General features: G+C 61.0%; 1 protein-coding gene across 2 annotated transcripts; it reads left to right on the top strand.

The window, feature by feature from the left end:
- The first annotated feature begins 1,389 nt into the window (after positions 1-1,389).
- On the top strand, positions 1,390-9,597 carry TMEM200B (transmembrane protein 200B). Of its 2 annotated transcripts, none has more exons than XM_061449734.1 (2): positions 1,390-1,523; positions 8,194-9,596. In XM_061449734.1, the coding sequence occupies exon 2, from the start codon at positions 8,220-8,222 to the stop codon at positions 9,474-9,476; it is 1,257 nt and encodes a 418-aa protein (XP_061305718.1). In that variant the 5' UTR covers positions 1,390-1,523; positions 8,194-8,219; the 3' UTR covers positions 9,477-9,596. The 2 variants fall into 2 exon arrangements, with proteins under 2 accessions (XP_061305718.1, XP_061305717.1); XM_061449733.1 differs by lacking the exon at positions 1,390-1,523 and adding an exon at positions 3,380-3,537 and having other exon boundaries at positions 8,194-9,597.
- Positions 9,598-11,633: the final 2,036 nt, after the last annotated feature.

The raw sequence follows: 11,633 nt of genomic DNA, 5'->3' as shown, positions 1-11,633 counted from the left end.
GTTAATTAAAGGCTGATGATCAGCCTCTGCCTACAGAGCATCAGTGGCTCTGGGTGTAAAGAGGTTGGATCTCCTCAGCAGCGTGTGGGTGTTGGGGTGTTGGGGTAGGGGTTATGTTTGTGAAAGTTGGGATCGGTTGTTTCAGTGCACCGTGGTGTGCCTGTGGTGGTTACAGACGTGGGATGCTGCTGGCTGCTCAGTGGGGATGCGGGGATGGGGATGAAGTGATGGGGATGTGGGGGCACTGGGATGTGGGGGTGCAGAGATGGGGATAAAGTGATGGGGATGTGGGGATGCAGGGATGGGGATGAAGTGATGGGGATTGGGGCTGCAGGGATGGGGATGAAGTGATGGGGATGCAGGGATGGGTATTGATGGGGATGAAGTGATGAGGTTGTGGGGGCACAGGGATGTGGATGCAGGGATGGAGACACAGGGATGGGGATGGGGATGAAGTGATGGGGATGTAGAGGTGCAGGGATGGGGATGAAGTGATGGGGATGCAGGGATGGGGATGCAGGGATGGGTATTGATGGGGATGAAGTGATGAGGTTGTGGGGGCACAGGGATGTGGATGCAGGGATGGAGACACAGGGATGGGGATGGGGATGAAGTGATGGGGATGTAGAGGTGCAGGGATGGGGATGAAGTGATGGGGATGCAGGGATGGGGATGCAGGATGGGTATTGATGGGGATGAAGTGATGAGGTTGTGGGGGGCGCAGGGATGGGGATGCAGGGATGGAGACACAGAGATGGGGATGGGGATGAAGTGATGGGGATGTGGAGGTGCAGGGATGGGGATGCAGGGATGGAGACACAGGGATGGGGATGAAGTGATGGGGATGTGGGGATGGGGATTGGGATGAAGTGATGGGGATGTGGGGATGCGGGGATGGGGACATAGGCGTGGGGACGCAGGGATTGGGATGAAGTGCTGGGGCTGAAGTGATGGGGATGGGGCTGAAGCGATGGGGATGTGGATGTGGGGACGCAGGGATTGGGATGAAGTGCTGGGGATGGGGCTGAAGCGATGGGGATGTGGGGACGGTTGGTGCTCACGGAGAGGTCTTTCAGTGCCTCTTTGTCGAGCTCCGAGGCCAGGAGCCAGCCCCGCGCTCCGAGCCGGCTCCTTCCGCAGCCTCTGCTCCCCTTTGTGCTGCCCGGAGCAGCCTCCGGGACGCCTTCGAGCCCCAACTTTCCCACGGCCGCCACCCGGCAGCGGCCCCCGCCGGGGGGGTCCCGGTCCGTGCCCCCCCCCCCCTCCCCGCGCTCCGCCCCCCGCGGGATCGCGGCCGGGGCCGGTCGGGGCGGGGACCCGGGGCCGGGCGGAACCCGCTGCTCCCCCCCCCCCCCCCCCCCGCCCAGACGGCGGCGGCGGCGAACGGGGAGGGCGGAGGAGCCGCGCGTGGCCCCCCCCGCTCCATGGCCCCGGCAGCGGCGGCGGAGCCCAGCGCCCGCTGCCCCCCGGGGACCGGCACCGGCCCCGGCCCCGGCCGGAGGCGCTCGGCTCGGAGGCCCCCGGTGAGTGCGGGGCAGGGGGGGGGGACGGGAGGCGGAGCGGTTGGGAGGGGGGGGGGGGGCCAGGCGGACACGGCGGTGTCCGGACACGCTCGCATCGGCCCCGGGGGCAATGAGCCCGCGGCGGGAACCCACGGGCACGGAGGACCCATGGACATGGGGCAGCCGCGGGCACCGGGAGTGTGCGGCTACGGGCAGCCGCGGGCACGGGGCAGCCACGGGCACGGGGCACCCATGGGCATGGGGCACCCATGGGCGCAAGGCACCCACGGGCATGGAGCACCCATGGGCGCAAGGCACCCACGGGCACGGGGCACCCATGGACATGGAGCACCCTCGGGCATGGAGCACCCACGGGCATGGAGCACCCATGGACATGGGGCACCCACGGGCATGGAGCACCCATGGGCGCAAGGCACTCGGGCACGGGGCACCCATGGACATGGGGCACCCACGGGCATGGAGCACCCACGGGCACGGGGCACCCATGGACATGGGGCACCCACGGGCATGGAGCACCCATGGGCACGGGGCACTCATGGAAACAGGGCACCCGCAGGCACTGGGAACGCGCAGATCCGGGGTGCAGATGGGCACAGGGCACCCATGGATACTGAGCACACACGAGCACTGGGAACCCATGGACCCAGAGCACCCATGGACACCCAGCACACACAGAGACAGCAGTCAAGCCCCCGCAGGGACACGCGTGCAGCCGCACTGCCATGCACACGCACTGACACGCGTGCTCACGGATGGGTGCACACACTCGTGTGCGGGCACACGCACCCTTGCACGGGCACAGCACGGCTGCTCCAGCCAAACCCCGGGGCTTTTGGCAGTTCCCAGATCCTAGAATCATGGACTCATGGAATGGTTTGGGTTGGAAGGGACCTTAAAGCTCACTTTGTTCCATGGAGTCTCCTCGTAGAGGGTTGGGATGAGGAGGGGGTCGTGCCGCTGATCCCCACACAGGGTTTGATGTGGACACGCAGGAGAGGAGAAGTGGGTGGAAATCATCCCCGCAGCTCCTGGAGTTTGGGATGGGGCCGGCCTTTTGGCCCAAGGGGCTCAGCTTGGCTGGGGGGAGCACCCACGGCTCCCATCGCTCTGCCGGGTGGGTTTTGATTCCTGTAGGTGGGAATAAACGGGAGATGATGGAGGTTTAAAACACTGGAGACAAAAGTAATCCCAGCTGGGAACTTCATTGTGTGCAGGGAGAGCGGGATGCGGGTCCCTGGGGTGGGATGAGGTGGGTTTATGTGTGCTTGTACCCATCGGATAGCTCGGGCCAGGCCTGGGAGCGGGGAGGACTTGGCTGCCCCCCCTCCGGAGTCCCTCCTCCCGCTGCTCTGGCAGGGATGTCCCAAAGGAGCAGCAGGGAAGGTGCCAAATTCGGGCAGAGTTTGGTCCTGCCAATCCCAACCTGCGGATTTGCCTTCCTTTCCTTTGGACCGGGAGGGTTTGCAAGGTGCTCGGCTGCAGCCTCCATCCCCCGGGGCCCTGCGCCCTGCTCCGCTTCCCAGAGGCAGGAATTCTCCCAGGAAATCCCTCCGGAGCTTCCCACTCCTCCCCCTCCTCCTCCGAGCCGTTAGCAGCCCTCTCTCCATTTAATTTTAGATGCCTGCAATATCTTGAATTTGGATTTATTAATGATTTCCATGTGGTTCCTATCAGGACGCGTTGAGCAATGCAGATGGCCTGGTTTCGGCATCAGCTGGGGGCGGGGGGGGGGGGGGAACACAAGATCTGTGGCATTTCCATTGTCTCCTGAAACAATGGGCCCATCAGAAGCAGCTGGGATGATGATCCCTTGCTCCGGGGCTGTGATTCTGTGGGATCCATCCAAGCTGCCTGGGTGACCAGCGCTGGGGATGAGTCGGAGGAGCGGAGCCAGCCTGGGTGAGGGAGCTCGTGTCGTGAGTCACCGGCTGGATGTTCCCATGTGCCGGAGGCCGGGGAGGAGCTTGGCACATGGCCCTGTGCTGGGAGCAGCGAGGACCTTGGGGAAGTCAAGGTGAAGGGAGCTGGGGGCTCTGCTGGCTCCCACCTCTTGCTGCATCCCCATCGGGACCATCTCAACCGGTCAGACACAGGGTGGAAACCAAAGGGACAGACCCCGCCGTGTCCCCAAACCAGCGCCGTCTTTCCCTGTATCCTGCTGCCCTGGATCCCATTCCGGGAGACAGCGGTGGCCCCTTGGCTCCGGTCTGGGATGTGTGACCTGAAGATGAGGATCCAAGGTGCTTCTCCACAGCTGGGCTCGGTGTGGAGGTGATGCCTCCATCACCAGGTGCTTAGGGGGGGTGATGGTGTGTTAGCACCTTCCCCATCCCACCCTTCCCTTGGGAAAACCGAGGTCTGGAATGAAACAAGGGGTGTTCGGAGTGAGGAGCCATCACCTTCGGGTTACAGGCAGAGGGGTCTTCTGTGCTGCAGCAGAGGGAAGATGCACCACAAGCCCAGTTAAAACCTGCTGTGAGACCCCCCCAGCCCAGCACCAGAAGGTGATTCCTGCTGGGAATGGGGCTAATCCATCCTGCACCGCGATAACAAGTGTTACTGGGTTTATGTGGAAGCTCCTATGAGGGACCTCGGTTGATTATGATTGATAACGGGTGTCCCCAGCCCAAGATCTGTCACCGCACCGGGAACACAGCAGGGAGGTTTCACCCCTGCGGACTGGGAGCTGCTGGTGGGAGCTGGGATGGCCACAGGGTTTTCTCCTGCTGGAAGAGACCCGGAAAGATTCCCGGCAGCTTTTATCTCCTTTCTTCCCTCTGGACACCTCCTGTGTGCAGCCGAGGGGGAAACGTCAGAATCGGTTCATTCCCAACTCGGGAGAACGGCTGCAAAGCCACAAGATTTGGGGAAAAGAAGAGGAAAAAAGGAGGTGCTTCCATTTGTCACGCATTGCTGGGGGTGCATCCTGAGCCCGCAACTCGTGCCAAGCTCGATGGGTTGGAAGGGACCTTAAAGCTCACCTTGTTCCGTGTAGTCTCCTCGCAGAGGGTTGGGGTGAGGAGGGGAGGAGACCCACAGCACGGGGTCCTGGAGCAGGGCAGGATGGAAACGCTCCCCGGGGAGATGCTGGGGTTTAAATCCCTGCCAGGGTGATGGAATCTACCCCGTGCCAAAGCCTTTTCCAGGTGTGAGCCCCTCGTCCCTCAGCCGGAGGGAGATTTTGAGGCCAAATCTGCTTTTGGGTGACCTGCGGCGTTGGTTGTGGCAGGGGCAGGGACCCTTCCCAGGCTCTGCTTTACCCCCATCCCGGCTCCGCTGCTCTTGGATGCGTTGGGATTTAGTGTCAAGTTTTAGGAGCATCTGCCCGCGAAGGCGGCAGGAGGGGATTGGGTGGGAGGATGGAGCTAGGAAGAAGCCTTCGTGATGGGGGGGATTAGGGAAATGTTTGGGTTTATTTTAATGCCAGGCTTATTGCAGGGATTGGGAGCTTAACTGCGAGCCTGGCAGCGGAGCAGCCCTCGGCTCGCTCTCTACCGGCATTCCCGTCCCTAGGCCGGCATTCCCTTTGGGAACAGAAACCTCGAAACCGGCGGTGTCGGGAGCCATGGATTGCAAGGGGGTGGCCCCAGAGTCACCTCCTGTCCCCACCGGGGTTGTTGTCCCCTTGCCCCCACAGCACCCATGGGCCCCAGGGCTGTGTCCAGCACCGCTGCTCCAGGGCTGAATTAATCCCTTGGCGGGAGCGGCGGCGGCTGCGAGCTGCAGAATGGGGTGGAAACGTTGGGATTTGGCTCATTTTGTTTTCCGTTCTTTTTTTTTTTTTCCAAAGAGCTTACATAACCTTGGGGATTCTATTAATAAAAATAATGGGTTTGAACTCTGGGAACAACCAGCCCCGCGCTGAGCAATCCCGAGCCTCAGCTCCACAGCGCGGCAGGAGATGAGGGGAGAGGAGAGGTGCTGGGGGCAGGAAGAGTGATAGGGGAATGGGGAGCAGGAAAAGGAGATTCCCAGCCTGGATGCAGGTTGATGGCATCTTCCTGCCCTGGATCCCCACCCCTGTGTCCAGGGAAAAGAAGAGGAGGGAGGGAATGAGGTTATTCAGGCCCCGGGGATGTGGGACCTTCTTGTCCTGCTGCACTGCTCCCACAGTTTAATCCTGGGTTGTATCATAGAATCATAGAATGGTTTGGGTTGGAAAGGACCTTAAGATCATCCAGTTCCAACCCCCCTGCCGTGGGCAGGGACGCCTCACACTAAACCATGGCACCCAAGTATCCAGTATAAAAATATGGGAGCAGCATCCCAAATAACACCCAGACCCAACGCAGGGCCCTGGCTGGACCCGGATCTAAGATGGCAATGAGGGGATGTGGAGACATGACCTGAATCAGGGCATTTAAAGGCAAAGATCCCACGGTCTTTGGGATGTGTTTCTGCTCCTGGTTATTTCCCTTCTAACACCAAACCCTTCTAACCCTCATTTTCCTATGGAGGGTGCCCGTGGTGTTGGGTTCATTGCGTTTCCCCCTTGGCCACGCAGGATCCTGGTTCCAGGGGAGCTTTCCCATCCCCCTCAGCAGTTGGGTTTGGGTTGTTTGGGACTTTATTTCCCTTCCTCCTTTCAATCTCCCTTATTCAAATTGTCACAGCTTGAGCGCCTGGTGCCAGGAACACGCTGTCATCCTGGAACTCATATCTTTAATTCCTTCCCTCTGGTGTTAATAACACCTTAAGATGATTAAGGCTGAGGATAAAAACCCTTTGTGTCTTGTTTTCCTGCCATCGCTGATGCTGCTTGCTGGCTCCTGGTGCTTCATTCATCCCGGGGAGTGAAATGAGAGCAGCCTCCCCCCTCCAACCGGGGTCTTTCTGCTTGGGTTTACTTTCTGCCTCTTCATTGCTGAGCGTCGATGCCACCGGGCTCTGCGCCTCTCCTGCTGCTCTTCTGCTGCAAGCCCCCTCCTGCAGCATCCCTTGGCCGGGGGCCACCCTGCAGCATCCCCAGCGCCCATTTGGGAGCATTCCTGCTGCACAGCCACGTTGCTGGGCGCACAGCAGCGAGCAGCCGGGCGGCAGGGGCTGTCAACACGGGGTTATCCATCTGCTGTTAAAGACGTGTCCGGGCTGGGACGTGCCCAGAGCCTGTCTTAGCCTCCCCGTACCGCGGGGCACCGCTGACCCTGTGCAGCACGGAGCCAGCCCGGCTGATGCTTCCCTGCGGGGTGCTCACGGGCTGGCTTAGCAGCAGCTTCAGCAGCGCCCTGCTCATCCAGGACACAGGGTGCTGGATAAGGAGCTGTGCTGAGCACCCTGCGAGGAGCCCTGCTGGGGACTGGGCAGGCTCTGGGCATGAAGCAGGCTGAGGAAGGCGGCTCTGGCTGTCGGCGCCGGTGCTGCCTGGGGCTGGGCTGCTGGGGCTGGGGCTCACCGGCGGCTCCGGGTGGTGGCACCGCGGGTTTGGTGTGCAGGGGGTGCCTGGGTAGCGAGGGGAGCAAACGGGAGCTGGTGCAGCTCCGGCAGACCCTGAGCTTGGGTTTGCACACCCAGCCCTGCCTCAGTTTCTGCGGCCAGTGGGAAACTTCCCTTCCCCTTTTCCCTTTCCCTTTCCTCTTCCCCTTTCCCTTTTCCCTTCCCCTTTTCCTTTCCCCTTTCCCTTTTCCTTTCCCTTTTTCCCTTTCCCTTTCCCTTTTCCCTTTCCCTTTCCCTTTTCCCTTTCCCTTTCCCTTTTCCCTTTCCCTTTCCCCTTTCCCTTCCCCTTTTCCCTTTCCCTTTCCCTTCCCCTTTTCCCTTTCCCTTTTCCTTTTCCCTTCCCTTTCCCTTTTTCCTTTCCCTTTCCCTTTTCCCTTCCCCTTTTCCTTTCCCCTTCCCCTTTTCCTTTCCCTTTTCCCTTTCCCTTTCCCCTTTCCCTTCCCCTTTTCCCTTTCCCTTCCCCTTTTCCCTTTCCCTTTCCCTTCCCCTTTCTCCTTCCCCTTTTCCTTTCCCCATTCCCTTTCCCTTTTCCCTTTCCCTTTCCTTTTCCCTTTCCCTTTCCCTTCCCTTTCCCTTTTCCCTTTTCCCTTTCCTTTTCCCTTTCCCTTTCCCTTTTCCCTTTCCCTTCCCCTTTTCCCTTTCCCTTTCCCTTCCCCTTTTCCCTTTCCCTTTTCCTTTCCCCTTTCCCTTTCCCTTTTCCCTTCCCTTTCCCTTTTTCCTTTCCCTTCCCCTTTCTCCTTCCCCTTTTCCTTTCCCCATTCCCTTTCCCTTTCCTTTTCCTTTCCCTTTCCCTTCCCCTTTCTCCTTCCCCTTTTCCTTTCCCCATTCCCTTTCCCTTTTCCCTTTCCTTTTCCCTTTCCCTTTTCCCTTTTCCCTTTTCCCTTTTCCCTTTTCCCTTTTCCCTTTCCTTTTCCCTTTCCCTTTCCCTTTCCCTTTCCCTTTTCCCTTCCCTTTCCCTTTTCCCTTTCCCTTTCCCTTTCCCTTTTCCCTTTCCCTTTCACCTTCCGCTTTCCCCTTCCCCTTTCCCCTTTCCCCTTTCCCTTTTCCCTTCCCTTCCCTTTCCCTTTCCCCTTTCCCTTTCCCAACACCCATGTGTTTTATGTCCCTTTTATGTCCCTGTGATCCCCACACTCACACCATCCCCATGCTCCCCATGCCCACATCCTCCCCATTCTCCCATCACCCCGGGCACACAGATCCCCAGTGATGCCTCTTCTCCTCTTTCTCCTCCCCACAGCAGGAGGAGCGGCCGGGCCGGACACGATGACCGCGAAGAGCACCGAGAGCAACGGGCCCATGCGGGAGCCAGAGCCGGGGGGCACAAGGTCCCCGGTGCCCCCGGTGCCCCCAGTGCCCCCAGCCCCACCGCGGCGCCGGGGGCATCGTCTGCGGCGGCGCAAGTCCCCGACGGAGGCGCCGGTGAAGGGGCAGCTCCGCATGCGCTCGCCATCGGGAGCCTTCGTCATGGTGGGCATCTCGGTGGTCCTGGTGGGCATGACCATCGCCGTGGTGGGCTACTGGCCCCACCGCGGAGCTGGGGCCGCCGGTGCCGCCAACGTCACGGGGGACGTGAGGAGGGAGGTGGCGGCCGCGCGCCACGTGCCCCACAGCGAGAAGCTCAAGTTGATCGGCCCCGTCATCATGGGCATCGGGCTCTTCATCTTCATCTGCGCCAACACCATGCTGTACGAGAACAGGGACATGGAGACCCGCAGGCTCATGCAGAAGGGGCTCTACTGCATGGTGGCGGCTCTGCCCGAGGGGACCGGCCCCGGGGACGGGCACTGCCAGCACGGGAACACCCAGCCCGTGCCCAAGGCCAACGCTGAGTGCGTGGAGGGCTGCTACCGCGTGGACCTCTCGGGCCAGCCCTGCCCCGGCACCGGCACCAAGTGGTCCAACTGCTACGGCTCCACCAGGCTCCAGACCACGGCCGAGTTCCTGCAGCGCCCGGCAGCATCTCCCGCTGCCTCCCTGCTCAGCCTCCGCTCCGGTGCCTCCGCCGAGGCCAACCTCGGCTTCTCCCCGCAGCCCGGGGCCGAGTCCCTCCTCTCCTCGGCTGTCAGCGCCTTGGCGCTGCCCGTCATCAAGCTCAACAACTGCCTCTTGGATGCAGCAGCGCGAGGGGGCCCTGCAGAGCCCCACCATGAAGCCCCGCAGCTCTCCCAGCCTGGTGGCAGCAGCAGCAGCACCGTGCCCCACGGCCACGACCCTGGTGGTGGCCACATCATCATCAACGTGGATGGAGGCGCGGAGCCGGTGGTGATGGAGCTCGGCCCCGATGCGCAGCTCCACGCCCCGGGGCACTCCAAGTCCCTGGACCTCGGCCAGCCCGGGGTGCTGCTGGTGGCCCCCATCAAGGACCGTAAGAACCGGAGCTGGCCGCGGCTGGACCACGTCAGCCTGGTGGGTTACAGCAAGCTGGAGAGCACCGGCGAGTCCTCGGACCGGCTGCTGGAGCACAGCGAGCCCCGGCCCAGCTCCTGGGCGGTGGGGATGGAGCAGGGAACGCGGGTCTGACACCCCCAGCCCCTCACCCTGCTCCCCAGCACCCACCAGAGACCCCACATCCGGGGGTTGGGGTTCAGGGGTGCTGATGTGAAGCAGTGCCAAGAGGGAGGTCTTGACCTGGTGCTGCTGCCGGAGGACTTGCCTGGGGTGTGATGTCCCCTCCCGGCTGCCTCTCGATGTCTTCCCAGTGGATGCCCTTGGCCTTACAAAGCCCTTTTCCTGGTGGCTTTTCCAGAGGAGCCCTGGCTTTGAGACCCAGCACAAACTGCAGGATGGGGACGTTGGGTGGGTGAAGCCCCACCAGCCCCTGCAGCACTTTATTGCACCGGAGTGTGTGGGGGGATGCTCTGGGGCAGGGGGTGTCCCCTTGCCCAGCCTCAACCCGCTGGAAGGTTTGCTTGACCAGAGCACGTAAACCCAATGGGGCTATTAAATATTACCTTGATGCCATGTGGTCCCACCTCGTGTTGCCGCAGGGATGCTCAGAGTGGGCAGCGGGTCCCAAAGGGTGTCCAAGACCTGCTGCCCCCCCCCAGGCTCAGGGTGGGGATGTTCTGTAAATGATGGGTACGTGCAGGACGAGGTGGGAAACTCGAGGTTTGGAGGGGTTTTAGCAGAGCAGGGATGCAGGAGGAGCCCAGGGGAGGTGCAGGCAGCAGCGGTTCCCAAATCCCCTCTACGGGACAGGGATTGTTTGTGCTGATTGGGGGGGGTGAAGGATGTGGGCTGTGGGAGGAGGGATGTGATGGGCAGGGAGGGAAGGGGGAGCGTTTGGTGCTGTGGTGTTATTTGGTGTCCTCTGGGTGCAGAACAGGAGCTGCATGGAACGAGGCCGGAGATGCGACCTTGGCACTGGGCTGTTGTGATCCCCACGGGGGGTAGCACAGAAACAAAACCCTCCAGCAGGGAACGTATAGCAGGAAAATGGTAGTTGGAAAAGGACGTTACAGCAGGAGGAAAACATGGATAGAATGGGAAATGGAGGAGCAGGTCTGCTCCGTCGGGTGAGGCTGCGCTGCGGGATGCAGCTCGGATCCCATCCCAGCCTGGAGCAGGGAAGCACCGCTCCTCTTTACTTCCAAACAAGCAGTTTTGCCTCTGTCGTTTCTTTCCTGAGCCTTTCCCGGGGTCTTTGCCGTGTTTTTCCCTAGGGAAGGTCATTGCTGTGAGGCTCAGCCCGGTTGATTCCCACCAGCGGTGTCCCCATGGAAGCGTCTCCAGGAGGGTTGTGGGGATGGGGACAGGGGTGAGGAGGTGACGGGTCCCACCAGCCATGGCACGGCCACAAAGCAGCGGTGACGGGGCCTGGTTCAAATACACGGGGACTGGAGGAATATCGGGGAATAACTGGAGGAATACCCAGGAATGACCTTTGTGTTCTTCAGGCTGCAGTGTCCCAGCTGCGCCACCGGCTCAACCAAACCCTGGGACAAACCGCGGCCCAATGCCGGCGTCAGACCGGCTGGGCCCTGGCAATGGGAGCAAGGAACCGGAGCCCCGTGAGGAGCTGCACCAGGAGTGGCACAGGGCCGAGGGCTTCTGGTGTCATTTGAGCCCTTCATTGGCTGGATGGGGCTCAAACGGCTGCAACCCAATGATGGGGGATGAGAGGGGAACCTGCCTGCGGCATCTCCTGCCTGGACCACATCTCCTGCCTGCACCACGTGCGGCCCAAGCATCCTCCTCCTGCCCCAGCATCCTCCAGCCCAGCATCCTTCTCCTGCCCGGCATCCTTCTCCTGCCCCCAGCATCCTCCTCCTGCCCCAGCATCCTCCTCCTGCCCCAGCATCCTCCTTGACGGGATTCCTGAGCCCCATAGGGATCATTTCGAAGTGTGAAGCTGCTGGATTAGTGGATGTGGCAGGGTGAGGAGACCTCTGCTCCCATCATCTGCACATCCCTCACCTTCAGCTCTGCCCGTGGATGTGATTTCAGGAGTGTTTGTGGGATTTTACCAAATGCTGGTTTCAATGGACGGATGCTGCGGATGCTCTCGCCCCCACGCTGTCCCTGTGATGTGCTGGGAATGGATCTGGGAGGAATGGATCTGGGGTGAGAAGATAAATTAAAGCAAACTAACCCAGTATGGATTCCTCTGTTGACCCCCTTGGATGCAGAGCTGTGAAGTTCACCCATCCTGGAAGCACTCATTATGGGTTAACCATC

This window comes from Pezoporus flaviventris, unplaced genomic scaffold, assembly GCF_033815535.1.
Source record: "Pezoporus flaviventris isolate CSIRO_AGI_PZ_B2104156 unplaced genomic scaffold, CSIRO_AGI_Pfla_v1 ptg000008l, whole genome shotgun sequence".
NCBI classification, from domain to species: Eukaryota; Metazoa; Chordata; class Aves; order Psittaciformes; family Psittacidae; genus Pezoporus; species Pezoporus flaviventris.
The sequence above is the reverse complement of the archived record's forward strand: the minus strand, read 5'-3'. Positions and strand labels throughout refer to the sequence as shown.